Source organism: Mastigoproctus giganteus, unplaced genomic scaffold (genome assembly GCF_048544385.1).
Source record: "Mastigoproctus giganteus isolate SK-2022 unplaced genomic scaffold, ASM4854438v1 scaffold_15, whole genome shotgun sequence".
Lineage (NCBI taxonomy): Eukaryota > Metazoa > Arthropoda > Arachnida > Uropygi > Thelyphonidae > Mastigoproctus > Mastigoproctus giganteus.
The window spans coordinates 2763278-2783085 of NW_028328292.1; the positions used below are offsets into that span (position 1 = coordinate 2763278).

At 38.9% G+C, this 19808-nt stretch overlaps 1 protein-coding gene across 1 annotated transcript in view; it reads left to right on the forward strand.

Annotated features, from left to right (window-relative positions):
- The window catches only part of LOC150074910 (glycine receptor subunit alpha-1-like), a 188716-nt gene that overhangs the window by 37360 nt on the left and 131548 nt on the right, over positions 1 to 19808 (forward strand). The window contains exon 2 of the mRNA XM_090389380.1: positions 4648 to 4685. Within this exon, the coding sequence (XP_090245506.1) occupies positions 4648 to 4685 (38 nt within the window). The remainder of the gene's footprint in view (positions 1 to 4647; positions 4686 to 19808) is intronic.

A 19808-nucleotide genomic window follows, 5' to 3' on the forward strand; every position in this document is an offset into this window, starting at 1 on the left:
GATGTGAGAAATTCCAGGAGCCGTTAGACCCAAATATGCCTATACCTATACCCCTCACGGGGTGGAATCCCCAGTTATGGAGAAATAATATAAGAGCAACAACAGTAATAATAATAACAACTATCAATTTTACGAACACATAACTTGTAAATTGTAAAAAAATTCGACAAATGTCCTTATCATACGCTAAAACTGAAAAATAGATATTTGGGCAGATTCAGAAGATAATAAATATAAAATTAACCTGTTTCACCAACGAATATAATATATTCAAATATTGGACTTGTTTTTCCTTCCTGCTTAGTATATGCTAATTATATTTTTACTTAATAATGTTGCCATATCTGGGGTGGTACCCCAAAACCTCTCTCAATCTTCTGGACTCCATTCAAAAGAGGGCAGTCAGGTTAAGTAATGACTCTTCTCTTACCAAATCTCTGAACTCTGTGTCTCATAGACACTCAGTTTCTACAACTTGCCTATTCTGTAGATACTTCCATGGCATTCTTCTCCTGAATTGGCATCATGTAGTTCCCCTATTCTCTTCTAAACCAGTCCGAACACGTTCTGCAAACAGTTAGCTCAGCATCCATTCACCGTCCAACTGAAACTTCTGTCTTCCTTCTGTTTTTTTTGGAACAACTTTTTACCTTCTCTCTCACATGTATTTCCCGAAACTTACAATCTATAGAATTCAGATCTATTGTCAACAAGTATTTTTTGTCTTCTCAGCCTCCAACCCACGCATGTTACTAATTGTTATAGGTTCCACAATGCTTTTTGTGTTTGGGATTTTCATAAAAAAATAAATAAATAACATGCTAATTGTCCATTCCAACTGTCCATGCAAAACTGTAATGATGAGTTACAGTTGAGTATGATGAGTTAATGCAAAACTGGATTTTTTTGCTCATGCAGTTCATTGATTGATAATTTTATTTGAAACAAAAACATAATTACTTACCTATTTGTGCACTATTTTATAAAATAATAATAGCTTTGCTAATATTAGGGTTTTCTAGGAAAGCCAAGGAGAAAAGATTACTTTAGCTGGTTTCTCAGAACTCGAACCCAGAAATGTTTCGATATTTCTTCCTCAGTGAGTTTTATCTAGGTTTTTGTTTTTTTTTTATTTCTAATCTTTTGAATTGACTCGGTCCCGGGCATATTCCGATTTTAATACGGATAGCCTGGTCATGCCTAGGCTAGCCATTGTCCTGCTAGTCGTTGTGCCACCAGCAGGTCACTGAGATTTTTTTCGAATGGACTAAAGTTAATTGGTCTCAGATGGAGAAGCGTGCGGTTTCCTTGATGTTTTTAACCCACAAATCTAAGACACTGAAACCAAATAGTCTTTGTACTAATATTAACCCTCCGCCCTATACAAAAAAGAGCCCATGAATCTGGCTGGCTGATTGGCCATGAAATAACCAACAAAGAACTTAATGTTTTTTTTAATCAAGTATTATATAAAATTAAAGTTTCCACTGTATCTTTCTTTCTTTGATATCCTACTTAAAACTCACTGATACTGGAGTACGTATTCGTATCACTATCTTGCGAAATATTTTAAGGCAGAGGTGTCATCCAGCCGGACGACACCTCTGCCCTTGGTAGAACAGGTTGGGTGTCACCCACTGCCGTTGCTATTATTCTTTACTGTCTCTATGCTGTGTCTACGCGATAGCACAGTGGTATCGTCACGGTCCTCCACACACCGGGTGGAAAAGGCTCGGGTTCAAATCCTGTCGATAACGCGAGGAACTTTTATGGGGTTTTTTCACTTCGTGACTGAGTTAGTCGCCTTAGGCGTAGATAGCAAAATTTTTTCCCCTGGAACCCGGGGTTTCTCGTCCAGCAAAACAGGCAAATCGAACGGGTGACCCTAATATAATAGTTTGGTTTTTGCCTCTATGCTATTATACTTTTCTAACTCTATATTTTATTGTCTCTAAAAGAACAATCGAAGCGAACTTGTAATAAATCTGGGATGATAAAAATTTTAAATAAATTTTATGTTTATACTCAGGGACGACCAAACGGTCACAAGAGTTCGCATGATAGATTGAATACAAGAAACAGCACTGTATTCAGTAGTAACGGGCTTCAACCCCGGTCACTCAAGGTACATGTCCTTAGGCACCCGCGCGCCTGACCACTAGGCTACGGCGGCCTCCTCTGCTTTCAAGTGATCTGGAAACAAAGAATTCCCTTTTCTTGAAATAGGAATTGGCAAATAGAAGATACTGCTCCAGGGGGACAGGAAGCACTGAACGCCTATATCAAAAATTTCAATCATTCTATGCAACTGGCCAGCTTACTGGCGTGTTGCTCAAGCTTTGCGAGTTGGAGACCATTGCAAGAACACGCTCTTGTTTTTTCAAGGTAGTGTACTTGTATTACCCAAGAGGATCTTCTCTTAAACATCTTCCAGAAGATTCTAAAGACAGGCACCATACCGGAAATCTGGAAATCTTATTATATCAAACCAGTCCCTAAAATTGGAAATCCCAAGATGCCAATCTCCATAGGAAATCCCAAGATGCCAATCTCCATTTCCAATCTCCATTGGAAATCCCGTCCAATCTCCATAGGATGCACATTATTAAAGATATTTGAAAAACTCATACACCCAGTGATTATTCAACACTGTTTTATTCACCGACCACCCTACCTACACACAGTCCTGCACCATAGGTCCACGACCTCTAATCTCCTCGATACTCTCTTCAGAGCACAAAAAGCCTTGAATGACAGAGCCCAACTGGACATAATCTTCTTCGATATCAAATCTGCCTTCGAAACTGTCTCCATTATATGCATCTTAATAGAATATTTCAAAGTATCCAACCAAATTGTCAGCATTCTGAAGTCCTTACTACAGCGGAGACATTTAATTATAGCCAACGGAACTGAACGAGAGATATACCTCAACGTGGGGTGATGTCGACGACCCTCTTTGCACTCCTACTTGAACCATTCCTCTCAAAAAATCCAAATTTTAGTTCCTTCGCTGATGATCTAAAATTCTTTATCAATTCAAAAGATCCCAAACAGATACAAAAAATTAATAATGAAACCTCCAAGCAAATTCAACAGTTAATTGACTTTTTACAGCGAGCTGGACTCAAACTCAACAATGCCAAGTCAGCCCACATGACAATCACGAAGAGGAAGGTCAAGAATGACATTCGAGTTACGGTTATTGGTGAGTCAGTCCCCAAAGTTTCATCTCATACTGACCTGGGACTAACGTGGGATGAAGACTTAAATTTCAAGGAACACTTCCTAAAGGCAAAGAAGAAGACCTATGCTGCTTTCTGGGCTATCCGCCAGGAGCTCGCAGGCTGTCACAACACCAAACTGATTGAACAATACATTAATAGATGTCTCACACCCATACCACTATATGCCTCAGAAATCTGGTCCTCTGCATCTACCTCTCGATGTAATAAATTTCTGTCAATGGAATATTGGATTCTGCGGTGGCTGAACCATCTGGGAGGGAACACCTTCACCATCTCGAAATCCATTCTCCTAGTCAACCTAGGCATGACCTCCTGGAAGCTCATTGTCCTAAAAAAAAATCTGTCAACGCTTACCAAGCTGCTAACTCGCCATATTGATGCCCCATCAATAGAAGATATCATCGCATTAACAAGGGGAAGAAATAGAAGCCATCACCCACTTAGGATGAAGCTATCAAACTTGGACTCCCTAAAAGGAATGTTCCCATGTAACACCATTGAACACTTCAACACCTTCTCCATTGATCCGGTAAAGTTTTGAAGTCAATAAAACCTACAGAAACCAAATTATAGACCAAATCTGGACTAAATCACCAGGATTGCTGTGAAAATTGAGCAGTTTTTATTAGAAATTTGATGATATGAACAATTAAATGCAATAATGTAATGAATATAAATAAATCTGTAATGTTAGTTGCTGATAAAGAAGTCAACCTGTGTATTTAACTCTTCAATTATCAAGATCTATGTTATTTCAAAGTGAATACAATTAAGCAAATGTATATATCTATTTAATAGTTATTATTATACAATAATTATATTGTAAAGATCTGAAAATGTGTACAAAAGTGTATAATGTATATTTTAAAATTTCTGTACACCCTCCTAGCCCACTTGCTGTACAGGGGGTGAACCTTGTGTTAATAAACTGATAATAAGTAAGTAAGTAAGTAATACAATTACAGTGCCTGATGGCCACGTTTTCATCCAGCTGCTGTTGATGTAAACTGTTTTATTTGTAAAATGCTGCTATAAAATCTGTACTCTGCTTTTTTCATTTGAATTTTAAAAACTGTTTGGTACCCCTATTCCTAGAGCGAGTCAAATGAAAGCGAAAATTATTATTATGTATATATTTTAGCAAAAAACGGATATTTATTTTTCAAAAAAAAAAAAAAAAAAAAAAATGGTCTACGATAGATTAGGCACTTATCCCTCCTACACAGAATTTTTTTATACCCTGCTCATAAAAGCCTGAAAACAAACTGGACTACTCTTATGACCTACCTGTTTTATTATCATTTATTTTTTTTCTGTCAAATGAAAAATAAATTCGGTAACTATAGAGGAATAAATTTTTGTTACTAACTGCATACTGAAATTTACTCTTCCATTATAGGTAACTCCTTTCAAAAAATCCATGAATGATGAGCTAAGGTAAAAGAATACGTGGTGTTTTAATGAATAAAAAGTTCGGTAAAATCCTTACTCTAGTTTATTGAGGTCAATTTAAAAAAAAAACGTATGGTTTCTCATGAATACTGCAGAGAAAGTGTCAAATGAAAAAGGAATTATTTTATTATTATTATTCTTTTACCAATAACTGTTTTACTTAAAAATAAAAATAGTTTAGGCACTTATCCCATCTATATACCAATTTTTTTATACCCTGCTCATTAAAGTCTTTTGGTTGCTGTTGACATTGTTTGGCTCTTATTTCACTTTTGTCGTCCATGTGGAATCAACATCCGGCCAGATCATATTTCATTAGCATTAGCATTAGTAGATGCATATGATGCAAGAAAGCAAGCTTATTCAGCATCAGCCAAAAAAAAAAAAAAAAAACACACCACTCCCATTTCACCCCTCCGTTCGCTCGAAATACCTGTCCAGTTGAGCCTTAAATTTGTTTAGGCTATCAACTTCAACAACAAGTGATGGAAGTCGGTTCCACCAACCAACCACCCGCTGGCCAAAGGCAAATTTCCGCACATCTATCCGACATCCGTCCTTCCTCAATTTGAATTTATGCCCTCTGAGCTGATTATTCTGAGCAAGATGAAGAATCCCATTGGCATTGAGCATGCTCAAACCATTCAAAGCCTTATACACCTCTATCAGATCACCTCGCCGGTGCCTAGTCTCCAGACTCTGTAATTTGCAAAACTTAAGCCTTTCTTCGTAACAGCAACCCTTTGTTCCATTCACTAATCTTGTAGCCCTTCTCTGTACCCGTTTCAGCAGCTCTACATCCTTCTTGAATTAGGCCTCCAGACCTGTATACGGTACTCAAGATGTGGCCTAACCATTGCCTTATACAAGGGAATAATCACCTCCTTATCCCTGCTAGAAAAATTCCTGTATATCATTGACAAGACACCATGAGCTACTCTTGCAGCTCGTCTGCACTGCTCAGAGAACTTCATATCTGCCTGCACAATTACCCCCAGGTCCTTTTCATTCTCCACCACTGTCAGTGTAGTACCGCAGAGTTGATACGTTGCTCTGGGGTTACTGTTTCCCATATGTAGTACTTTACATTTGTCAATGTTAAACTTCATTTGCCACCTCTCAGCCCATCTGTTCAACCTTTCCAGATCGTGTTGCAGCAGCATAGAGTCAGTGGTGTCCTTAACAACAACCCTGGCAACCTTTGTATCATCTGCAAACTTGGACATTAAACTTGATATCCAATCATCAGTATCATTCATAAACACCGAAAACAACAACGGACCCAACACTGAACCCTGAGGAACTCCACTAATAACATTAGTCCACGTTGAGCAGTGTCCATTGATTACCACTCTCTGTCTTCTCCCCCTCAACCACCCCTTTATCCATAGCAGCAATTTGCCTCCAATGTCACACTGCTCCAATTTGTGTAGCAGTCTTCCATGTGCAACAGTATCAAAAGCCTTTCTAAGATCCAAGTATATAATACCAAAGCTATTCCCAGCATCCAGTTCTTTTATGACTGCATCATAGTATCCAATCAAATTGGCCAGGCAAGACTTCCCCTTAACAAAACCATGCTGCTTCTGAGCTATAACTGAATTCTTGTCTAGATGATCCTGCAGTGCTTCTTTAACCAGTGCCTCCATTAATTTACATGGAACAGAAGTTAAACTAATAGGTCTATAATTACTTGTGTCAGCCTTTGATCCTCCTTTGTGAATTGGGGTTACATTTGCACATCTCCAGTCTATGGGTACGTCCCCTGAGTCCAAAGAAGCTCTCATAATTATGGCTAGGGGTTTGCTTACCTCCTTTGCTGCCTCCTTTAATATAACTGGATAGATCCCATCCACCCCAGGTGCCTTTTTTATGTTTATCCTCAACAATCTCTCCTCCACTTTCCTCTCAGTTATTACAAAATCATCCAGCTCACTGCCAATGTTTACTTTACCTACATCATTCTCCTTCCTGAATAACTCCTCATGCGTGAATGTAGATGCAAAATACTCGTTTAGATTGTTAGCCACCTGAGCAGGATCCTCAACTGTTGAACCATCAATATCCAGTGGACCAATCTGATTCATCCCTTTCCTTCTTGAGTTTAAATAAGCAAAGAACTCTTTTCTGGTTTTTTTTGCATTCTTTGCCAAGGATTTTTCGTAGTCTGCCTTTGCCTGCCTAATCTCCTTTGTGACTTGGTTAGAGAACAACTTATATCTATCATAGGCTTCCATATCACCAATTAATTTGTATGTATCCCATGCATTTTTCTTCTCTGCCACATGTCTCATTAGTTCATCTGACAACCATTTAGGCCTAAACCTTGAACAACATTTCTTAGTTGGTATGTAAAGCCTGGTAGCCTCTAAGATTAGTTCCTTGAATGCTTCCCATTTTGAGTTTGCTGTTGGTAACATCATCAGTTGGTCCCACTGTATAGAATTTAAATACTGTCTCAGTCCATCATAGTCGCCTTTACGAAAACAAAAACCCTTCCCTTTACCTCTGATGGTAGTTACCTCCTTGAGTAAATCCCACTTCAACACAATGTGATCACTGCCACCTAGTGGTTCCTTTATCTGCAGATTCTTAATGCATGACGGATCACTACTGATAATCAGATCAAGAGCATTGCTCCCTCTTGTTGCCTCACGAACATGCTGATGTAGAAAACAATCATCCAATAAATCCACAAAAGCCTTGCTAGTGTGCGAGTGACCAATCCACAAATTCCAGTCAATATCTGGGAAATTAAAATCCCCCATTATAAGACTCTCTGATTTACTGGCCCACTCTATTTCCCTGTACAATATCTTATTATACTCATCAGAGTCATTAGGCCTTTAGCACACTCCTACTCTCAATTTTGATCTCCAAATGCTTATGTCACACCAAACTGACTCGACACTGCCCTGTCCATCGATGTCGACTGGCTTCACTTCCTTGGACTTTATGTGTTTCTTAACTAATAGCATAACCCCTCCTCCCCTCCTGTCCTGTCTATCCTTTATATACACATGGTATTCCCCAAATTCCAGTTCCGCATTCCGTATATCTGTGTGACACCACGTCTCTGATATCCCAACAATATCTGCCTTTGATGTTTTGAGCAATAACTCAAATTCATCAAATTTATTTACCAAACTCCTAGCATTGGTGTACACGCAGGTATACATGCACCTGTTTCTATTCTTGGCTACCCTAACACAACCCATGTGTTTACTTGTACCGCAATGACTCCCAGCAGTCTCTGAAATATCCTGCAGCTTGTTTTTCAGGCTTCTGCTCATTTCAATAGAAGCAGTGCAAGAATCACTTCCACCTCTGCCAGTGGCTACTGTTAATCTACTGTTACCCCTTGAGCCTTGCACAATCCCTCCAGGGCCGAATTGATCGACAAGGCTCTCATCATATACTCCCTCCTATCGTGTCTGGCAGAATTGCAGACACTTTCAAATTCAACCCTAATTCACGGCTTTTTTTCAACAGTGACCTGTACTTGCTAAGTAATTCCGCCGGTCTCCTACTCTTAATCCTGATCATATTGCAGTCTTTAAATCATATTTCCAGATCATATCATATTTCATATCATATCATATTCCAGATCATAGAACATATTCCAGGCCAGATCATATTTCAGTCTTTAAAAGACTGAAATATGATCTGGCCATTGGCAAACTCTTGACTAATATCAGCTACCTGGTCAAATTATCATCTTCTGTCGTACCTCCACCGTGATCCTTGTCTGCCAAGACAGACAATATTTTATTTTTATATATACACTGGGTGAGCATGTCCTGGGCAAGGGTTAACCTCCATCGTTTTCTCTTCATTCACGGTAACGATTTTCCCATTCGTACACTTGTGAGAGTTATTGGAGAAAAACTTGTGCGAGAAATTCAGTTTCTTATAGCGGAAGGCTATAAGAAACTGAATAGCACTGCTTTGAGATAGCTTGGACTCACCAGGCACCGGGAATGCCATACTGTCCCCTGTAGCGTAAACAGAATTGTAAAAGTGTTTTGTTATTCAGTAAAAGCATTAGTACCAATCCGTAAATTTACAATAATGGCTACGAGTAATTTTAAATTTAAATCCAGTAGTAGTAGTAGTAGTGGCATGTGATGCAAGAAAGCAAGTGTATATGAGCTTACGCAGCATCAGTCAAAAAAAAAAAAAAATCACACCATTCCCTTCAAATGCCTGTCCAGTTCCTCGTTAAATTTATTCAACCTATCAACTTCCACAACGACAGATGGAAGTTTGTTCCAGCAATTAACCACCCGCTGGCTAAAGGCAAATTTCCGCACATCTATTCTGCATCGGTCTTTTCTTAATTTGAATTTATGAACCTTTAGGTTCGTAATCTGAACAAGTGGAAGGATCCCATCAGAATTCAGCGTGCTCAACCCATTCAAGGCCTTATACATCTCAATCAGATCACCGCGCAGGTGCCTAGTCTCCAGCCACTGCAATTTGCAGAACTTAAGTCTCTCTTGGTAAGAGGATCCCTTCGTTCCCCTCACCAATTTTGTTGCCCTTCTCTGTACACGCTCAAGCAAATCGACATCCTTCCTAAAATGAGACCTCCAGACCTGTACGCAATACTCAAGACGCGGCCTGACCATTGCCTTATACAGAGGGATAATCACCTTCTTCTCCCTGCTAGCAAAATTCCTATATATCATTGGCAAAACCCCATGACCTGCCCTGGCAGCCTGTCTGCATTGCTCAGAAAACTTCATATCTGACTGCACAATTACTCCCAGGTCTTTTTCATTTTCTACCACCTTAAGTAGTACCACAGAGTTGGTACGTTTCTCTGGGGTTACTTCTACCTATATGCAGTATTTTGAATTTTTCATGGTTAAACTTCAGCTGCCACTTCTTAGCCCATCTGCCCAAATTATCTAGATCCTGTTGCAGTAGCACACTGCCCATACTATCATTAACAACCCTGCCAACCTTTGTATCATCTGCAAACTTCAACACTAAGCCTGATATACCTTCATCAATATCATTGATAAATATACAAAACAACAGTGGACCCAACACCGAACCCTGTGGGACTCCACTAATAACTTTAGTCCACGAAGAGCAGCACCCATTAATTACCACCCTCTGTCTTCTCCCACTGAACCATCCTTTTATCCATTGTAGCAACTTACCCTTAATACCATTCTGCTCCAATTTGTACAATAGTCTTTCATGCGCAACAGTGTCAAAAGCTTTCCTGAAATACAAATATATGATATCAAAATTATTTTTTGCATCCAGTTCCTTTGTAACCACATCATAATATCTTATCAAATTTTTCAGACAAGACTTTTCCTTAAACCTATGCTGTGTCTGAATTATTGCTGCAATCTTGTCTAGATGATCCTGCAATGCATCTTTAACCAGTGACTCCATTATTTTACCCAGAACAGAAGTTAAACTAACTGGTCTGTAATTACTCGTGTCACCCTTCGATCTCCCTTTGTGAATTGGGGATACATTTGCACATATCCAGTCCGTGGGGACCTCCCCTGAGTCCAAGGATGCTCTCATAATTATGGCTAAGTGTTTGCTTAGTTGCTTTGCCACCTCCTTTAATATAACTGGATAGATCCCATCCACCTGAGGTGCCTTTCTTATGTTTAACTTCAACAATTTCTCCTCCACTTTGCTCTCAGTTATTACAAAATCATTAAGCACCCTGCTACAATTTGATAACCTTCTGCCGTTTTCAAACCTTAATAACTCCTCATGTGTGGATGTAGATGCAAAATACTCATTCAGTTTGTTTGCTACCTGAGCAGGATCATCAAAAGCCGAACCATCGATATCCAGTGGACCAATCAGATTCATCCTCTTCCTTTTAGAGTTTATATAAGTAAAGAAATCCTTGCTGTTTTTCTCAGCATCTTTTGCCAAAGATTTCTCATAATCTGCCTTTGTCTGCCTAACCTCCTTTGTGACCTGATTACAGACTAGTTTATATCTGCCATAGGCTTCTGTGTCGCTTGATAATTTATATGCATCCCATGCATTTTTCTTCTTATAAGACATTCTGATTTACTAGCCCACTCTATTTCTCTGTACAATTGTTCATTGTACTCATTCGAGTCATTAGGCCTATTACACACTTCTACTCTTATTTTTGCTTTTGCAGTGCTTATGTCACACCAAACTGACTCAACAGTGCACTGTTCATCTATATCAACTGGATGCACTTCTTTTGATTTTATGTTTTTCTTTATTAAGAGCATAACACCTCCTCCCTTCCTATCCTGTCTATCCTTTCTGTACACATTGTACTCCCCAAATTCCAGTTCTGCATTCCTTATATCTGTGTGACACCACGTCTCTGCTATCCCAACAATATCCGCCTTTGATGTCTTGACCAACACTTCAAATTCATCAAAGTTATTTACTATACTTCTGGCATTGGTATACATGCAAGTATACATGTTCTTATTCTTATTATTAGTTACCCTAACACATCCCACATACCCACCTGTTTCACGATGATTGCCATCAGTCCCTGAAACCACCAGCACCCCTCGCTCCAGGTTGCTAATTATTTGAAATCTTGTTTTCATTTGACTTACCCTTGTATAAATATTTGGGTTAATGACTTAGAACATTAATCGAGTTTTCAGACTGGGTCCTTGGAACCTAGGGTTCTGTGGGATTTTTAATGAGGGAGAGAGAGAGAGAGAGAGTTTGATTGATTTTGTTTGATTGATGCTATGTTTGATTTTGTTCTTTTCTTTTATGAAAGAAGGGTAGATAACGTACAAAAAAATTGTGAGATAAAAGTTTTTCTAGATATGTTCACAATATTTTAACTTTAACGGGATTAAGAAAATATTAAAATAATCAGAACTGTCTAGAACAATAATTTTTAAAATTTGTTCCACGGAACTCCCAGGTTCTGCAAATGTTCCGTCACTTTTAATCTCCTTTGTCTGATTTTTTATTAAATTTGTGTGCACGTTGTCTGTTGTTTATTATTACTATTTTTTTTTAAGATATTAGAATTAAAATATTTATGTTGGCAAGCTATTTGGAATATGGATCACATTAACAACAGTGTGCACATTTTGGATTATGAACACTGGTCAACTTCAGAAATATTGGTAATATCAAATTTCAAATTTGCAAAATATCCTGAAAAACAAGGTCTAGTCCTCCAGCTATATAGTTGGAGGACTAGACAACTGAAATATGGCCGAGAATTTTAATAAAAACACATGTGGTACGAAAACTCCTTTTATAACTATTTCAAGAATAATATTGTGTGTTTGAGTCTGTATTCAGACTCAAACACACAATATAATTTATACTGTAGCAATGAGCTTCAAAGTATTTGAGGGAAGAGGGGGTGGGGTTTGTCACAATTACGCAATGCAAGGAGAGGAGGGGTTGGGGATTGAGATAAAATGTTGTGATGTGTTATGGAGAAGGGGTCACACAATGACACATTTTTCATAGAAATTAAATAAACAATGTGCCTTGAACTGGAACATTTCTTTACGTAATAATGGAGAATTAAAAAAAAAGGGTAAAACTTGCATTACGTAACTTGTGAATGGCCCCATTGGTAATAGAGAATTTTGTTAAAGGAGAATTTCAATAACATTTTACTGTTTGTTTGCAATCTTTGTGGGATGCTATATTTGCATATTAAAGTAATATCTTCATTTTTAAAATTTACGTATACAGTTTACCCTCGGTATTTGAAGTGCCGATAAAGTACAGTATTTGGTAATTATTTTATACTAAAAGGGCATAATTTGGATCATTTTAGCGGTGGACCTATCAAAGAATTAAAATAACAGGCACTTTTAAATCAAGAAATATGGAACAGTTTCAGTTACGTGTACCTCTAGCTAGAATTATTCCATCGCAACTTGCAGAAAGTAAATTTTTCTTGATTTCTTTTACTTGATTACAGAATTCCAAGGGAATAAAGAAATGTCGGCTGCCTGTAAATTTTAGTTGGGCATATTTATTATACTAAATGCTTGGGGGTTCGCCTGACCAACGCACACAAAAGAATTCTTCGTCATTAACTTAATTAAATTCATCATTTTAATTATTCAACAATTTAGATTACTATAGCCGTCGCCGAGTAGTAAACTCAGTAGCTCTTCGCCACTTGTAATTACAAGTTACAAGTGGCGAAGTACGGTCAGTACGTATTTGAACTGACCATGATTCAAGATTACGGAACTGCTGAGTGTGGTGACATCATCTGTTCTCCTCTGAATTACTTTATTATTATTATTATTAGGTATATGATGCAAGGAAACCTGAGGCTTATGCTGCACCAGCTTAAAAAAAAAAAAAAAAAAAAATTCTGGATTACCCCGAGAGAGAGAGAGAGAGAGAGAGTCAGGAGTAGAAGGGAATCACCAAGAAAGAGAAGGATGATGATATCTAGTTCAGGACCCTAGGTGTGCCAAGCCCATACTCACCAGATGTGAGTCCCTGGGGTTAACTTTATGTGCCATAACATAAACAGAAAAAATATAATATAACAATATTTCTTTTTCTTTCTTTTTTTTCGTTTTGTCTTGTCCAAAAGTATGAAAGGTTATCAGCCCTCAGTCATTGTATTGTGTGTCTGTAAATTAAATATATTATATAGTCAGCTTGTGTTGTGGGATGAAAACTAGAGTTTCTGAAGAAATATTACAAAATATAATCATACTAAATATTACTGTACTTAATAGTATTAAATGTCTATATAGAAAGTAAATTACTGTAATACTATAATTTACTGTTTTAAATACAGTATATTATTACATGATGTGCTAACATAATACTGTTTTAGTTTGTAGTTGTAGCTTTAATTTTTTAAATTATTTATTTATGGCTACAAATTGACGATTTTTAGTTATATGAGTATTTATGCCATCTATTGGCAGTTACATTACACTACTAAGTGGACAATTTGTGTCGGCTGTTGTGTTAATCAACGCGTAAACAAAAATCATATTTGGTAAAAAGTGCTTGAATTATAACTGATTGTGCCTTCTAGGTCCTAAGTATAACCAGTTACGTTTCTCATATATTTGTACCAGCAAGATAATAAAGTGGTAAGTTTATCACAAAAAAAAATATATATATACAGTATATATATATATGAATAGCTTATTAGATTTAGTATAATAACTGCAATGTGAACTAAATTAGCAGCTTATTTAGAAAGAAAAAGGCGCAGACGATCATGCTTTGCGGTGGTACTATTCAGCGTCAAGTTTTGAATCAAATCGAGGGTTTAGCGTCAAACAACGTTAACCACAAAATCATTTTGTAGTAAACGTTTTTGTAATTAACCAAGAAGAAGAAGTCATTTTAGATTTTTTTTGGTTTACCGGAAATATGCTTATAGCCTAAGCTAACTTGTAAAGCACTAGAGAGATACAGTTCAATGACATGATGTGCATTGTTATTTGTATAAAGTATAACTAAAGTTGTATCAATACAAAAATGCGGTTTTGTAGTTATCGTTGTTTGACACTAAACCCTCGAAATACAGATATTGATTCAGATAAAGAATGCAATAGGTTTTTTTTTTTTTTTTTTGGTATAAGGGAAGATAATGTAAATATAAACTTTCTTTTTATTATATAACAACGAAATATTACAAAATAAATTCGGTAACTTATTCTATATGCTATTTAATTTAATATTTATTATTGTACAATAGGTATTACAGAGGAAGACAGTGAACAATGCACAGAATGCATAAAAAAAAAAAAAAAAAATTTTTAAATTACAATGTTCACAAGCATATCAGTCCCAGAAACAGAACTAAAAAAAAAAAAAAAACCGGAGGGAGAAATCTGGTAATGCATATAAAAGGGAACTGAATTATGTGAGGTTTACTGTTACATTGGCCTTTCCTGTAAAGTCTTGTTGCAAGTGAAAATTTTTATAAAGGCGTCAATGTCTGCAATTTATAAAACTGAACAGAGCGTGTAAGGGACTAGTGCCTGCGATCACAGTTCAACGATAAACGCAGTACAGTGTAATTATTTTTGGCCGGAAGGTTAACTGTTTTAATGAATCATTTAGCATCTTTTTTTTTTTGTAAATTGTTTTATGTAGCATTCTAAATTGATTAGAAGTCTGTGTTTACAATGTTATCAAAGAATTGATTGGTATCTTATGAATGTTTTATAGTAATATACACCATTATTATTATCTTTCTATACATTAAAATAATTTTCCTCCTAATGATATTTATTCAGCCAATCGGAGAAGAGAGATGCGGGTTACTGGAAATCCGTAACAAATATAAAATTACGTAACAGAAGCTTGTTTTACTGTGGTAAAACAAACTTCTGTTAAGCGTGGTCACGCTTTATGTTTATCTAACGTGACCACGCGGTACCATTCTTGATTTCCATATGTAACGTATTTATTTAAATAAACCAAATGCAACAAGGCGTAATATTTTAAGAGTTTAAGATTATATATCTATATAATATCCGTGTAGATACACCATAGGCAACTTTTAAAGAAAAACTACGATCGTAGTGTGAAAGCCACCCACCGATGAAAAGCCAACTAGCTTTGAAACGGTGCCGTCTGGGTGGTGGTGCCCACCGAGAATAAGTAACAGTAGTATTCACTATTAGTGAAGCGTTACTCATTCGACGTAGTGCAATAAATGGCAACTCGTTGTGAAGGATGAGCACAATATGCGATACAGATGAGATGATGCCGTTCACACTACGATCGTAGTTTTTCTTTAAGAGTTGTCTATGGTATATCTACACCGATATTATATAGATATAGTAACGTATTTATGTATTCATAGCTGAGGAAGAGACACACACAGAGTCGAAAGCTTCTGTAAGTATTTTATTTTATTTTATAAAAAGAAGCGAGCGCAGAGAGCAGGGGGCGAAGCCCCCTAGTTATTATTATTTTTGCTCTTATATTATTTCTCCCTGATTTGGGGATTCCACTTCGTGACAGGTACTGCTACCAAGTACACAGGGTGGTTTTAACGTGTGGTGTTACTGTTGGTCGAAGAAATCTCTGACTATCCTACAGGTGTTCAGGATTACGACTTTCTGCAGTCCTTTGTAGGTGTTCTCTGGGAGACCTATTGCTGCTATGTAGTGTATTTGGCACCAAAGCGGTGGTTAACAAAATGACAGGGATGGTCGATACTTCTTGCATATGCTGCATCTCTTTGATCTCATGTTACAGATTCGTGGACTTCTTAATTTTTCCTCATGGGTTTTATGGACATTGCTAGTGTTGGGCACCGCTATGTCAATCAGGTAGGTAGCCTTTTCCATCTTGTCCACAAGAGTTATGTCCGGTCTGTTGTGCAGGATGGTCTTATCCGTTATTATGGCGCGGTCCCAGTACAGCTTGTAGGTTGGGATCTCTAGTACTGACTGGGGTTCGTACTTGTAGTAGGGTACACTTTCTTTGGTCAACTGATATTTCCTCGCTAGCTTCTGATGTATTATCCTGGCTACCTGGTCATGTCTATGAGTACTCAGTCTGGGTGATCACCTTGCACCTCGCGGTGATGTGTTGGATCGTTTCTGAGGCCAGGCGGCATCGTCGACAAGTGTCATCTGACATTCCGGGCTCCTTTGCGATGTATTTTCTAGTTTCTGGTGTTGATTACCTGGTCTTGGATGGCCATCATGAATCCTTCAGTCTTGGGGAAGAGCGTCCCGCCTGTGAGCCATACATTGAAAGCAATGGTGTCAATGGGATCTTGATGAAGGTCATTGTAGTGTCTGCCATGGAGTGTCTTCTTTGCCCATCTTTCTAACTTCGTTTTTTCTACTGTCTGGGCAGGAGGGGTTTACTCGCTTAGGTTGAGTGAGGTATACCACTTATCTATCTTCCATATGGCCTGGTGGAGTGGTGCTGTGTTATTCTCGAAGCAATCCTTCAGGTTAACTATCGCTGTTTACTGTTGTTCTATCAGGTCTATCAGGCCCCTTCCTCCCTCTTTCCGAGGTATTGTTATTCTCTCCACTGCTGACTTCGGGTGGTGTTGGCGACTAGTGGTGTTCGGGTGGTGTTGGTCATCATTGTCCTTGTCTTTCGCATGATATCTTCTAGCTCGGTGTCAATCCAATCTATGACCCCGAATGTGTATGTTATTACGGGAGCTGCATAGGTATTAATGTTTTTGCTTTCAGCGGGTTTCTGAGTCTCTGATGATATTTTTCGGGCAGGCACTTCTTGATTTCCTTGTGTTCCAACTGCTCAGCCTGCATCATCCCTAGGTATTTGTGGGTCTCTCCTTCTGTCATAGCTTCGATCTCTTTACCAGTCAGCAGCTGGTAGTTTCGGCCAATTAATTTTCCCTGGTGTGGGTCTTGCATTTTCCTAGACCAAATTCCATCCTAATGTCCTTGCTGAATTTTTCGGTGATCCGGAGTAGTTGCTGGAGTTGCTTCTCGGTTGCCGCGTAGAGCTTGATGTCATCCATGTACATCAGTTAAGTGAGGGCATACAGGTTCTTTCTTCCTTCTTTAAGGTTATATCCATACTTGCTGCCGTTGAGTATGGTGGACAGCAGATTGAGTGCTAGACAGAACCATAGTGGGCTCAGAGCATCTCCCTGAAAGATTCCTTTTCTAATAGGGATTGGCCTGGTTGTGATGTTCTCGACCTTAATGGTGGTACTCCATTTCGCCATTGTTGCTCCCAGGAAGTTTTTCACTATTGGATTGACCTTGTAGATCTTCAGGGTCTCTATTAGCGAGCTATGAGGTACGGAGTCGAAGGCCTTGCGGTAATCGATGTAGGCTGTGTATAGGTTGCGGTGCTTCTTGAATGGTTGCTCCATAACTGCGGCATATATTGTTAATTGCTCCTTGCATCCTTTCTCCTACGCTTGAATCCTTTCTGCTGTTTGGCCATTATGTTCTGACTCTCTAAGTGGTCTTGCAGTTATGCAGCTGGTTAGGATCTTGTACATCGTTGGGAGGCACGTGGTTGACCTGTATTTCGCCAGGTTTCTTGTATCTTCAGATATGTGACTCCTTCAGTGAGAAACTTCGGAATTGTCTCCGTGTTGCTTATCATTCGAGTGAACTGCTCTGCTAGGTGCTTGTGTGTGTGCAGCTGAGCTTTTTGTACCAGTAGTTGTGGATGTTATCAATTTCCGGGTTTCGCCAGTTGTGGATGTTCCTGATCGATTGTTTTACTTCTTCTTCTTCTTCTGGAATCTCCCACTCTCTCATCTCGTGTATGTCCTTCGTTTACTTCCGTTCTACTTCTATCCAGGGTGCTCTGCTGTTATGTCTTTACTTCACTGCTCCAGATATTTCCCCAGAACTCTTCGATCGTCTTCTTGTCGGGTGGTCCGTTTCCTGCTTTCTCATGTTCACCCAGTTTCCTGTAGAAGGCTCTTTTGTCCTCATCGAAGATTCGGTTGTTTATTTTCCTTTGGGAGCTCTCTTTGTATCGGTGTAGTCTCTTGCTGAGTGCGAGGAGGTTCTGCTTCAGTGTGTCCAAGTATTCTCCTATTTTCTGATTTCTGGTCTCATGTTTGCTGTGGACGCTGTCTCTCTTGAGGATGCTCCTCACCTTTCCAATCAATTTCTTACTTCTATTACCCTGTTGGTACTGGGTCAACTGACCTATCTTGACTCTTAATTCTTCTATTTTCTGCTGAAGTCTTCTTTCCCAAGCTGGTGGTTCCTTCTGTTTTCGGTTCTTCTGCTGCTGGTCTCTCGTTTCTTTTCTATTAATCCTAGTGGATGCTATGGCACCACAGTATACGGCTGTGTGGATAGCCGCCGACCGGGCTAGCCGAGTGGGTAAAGTACCTGCCCGGCAACCCAAAGGTCGCGGGTTCGATTCCCGCCTCGGGCTTGGATCAGAGTACTGCAAAAACCTTGGGAGGTGCAATATGGCCACAGAAGCCGATGCGCCAATAACTACCAAATCAAAAAAAAAAAAAAGTGTGGATAGCCACCAACGTTTCACCATTGTTGTCAAGGTAATATGGCATTATTTGTCGATTGTGGTGGTCTGTTCTCTTCACAGGATTTTATTTGGCCTCTGCTTAGGTATCACGTGGGTTATTGTGGGGTCCATTCCTTCGAATTCTGTTAGGGCCTTCTTCCACTCGTCTTCTGTTCTGGATAGCATGACGTCGTCTGCAAAAATACAACCCAGCTACTCTGGGTTGTATTTTTTCTTGCTTTTCCTCCTCTGGTTCCATATTGACCATATTCTTTGTTCTTTGTAGCAGAACGCTGACATCCTGCTTGATTTTTTCTAAGATGGCAGGAGCTTTTAGGTTCTTCGTGACGATGGTCCTTCTTTGGTCTGCTAATCGCTGTACGGTGACCTGAATATCCGGGTATCGTTCCAACCACTTGGTATGTAGTCGTGATCTGTACCTTGTCATATCGGTCTCTAGCCTGGTTATTTCATAGTATGCTCGCATGACGTACGTATTCATTTCAATGCTCCACTTCATGCGTTGGCGTTTTCTTCCTTCCTGTGTGGTCACTAGCGTAGTTGCGCAGGAAACACTTCCAGTTATTGGGGTTGGATGGTCTTGCCCTTCTGTTGTGGTTGCCTTACGGGGGACAGCGCCACTTGCTCCACTGTCTTGCTCCGGAGACTGTCTCCAACTTTTCGAACCGAACCCTCTGCCTAAGGTCTGAACGTGAGTGACTTTATCCTGCGCCACACTCGATGCAGTATGAATAATATATATCTGCGATGTCATCCATCTATGGAGGTGCACTTGTTTAGCTTCGGCTTATGTCCAATGGTTTATTTATTTATTTAGTTCTTGCGAGTGACACGAGATGGCGCCACTATCTGCTTCAGCCGTCACTCCGACCTTGGGGAAGGTAAGTCTAATGGGGTAACTTTCGCGATGTTTTTTTTTTATTTTTTATTATTATTGTTATTATTATTATACTGTACTTTTCTCCTTTTATGGGATTTCCCCCCCCCCCGTTACTGGCACTGGTACCAAGTGCATGGAAGGATTGGTTGTGTGTCCGATTATTTTTATTACTGTTGGTCGAGGATCTCTCTCTTACTGTCCTAAAAGTGTTCAGAATTGCGGCTTTCTGGAGTTCCATGTAAGTGTTCTCT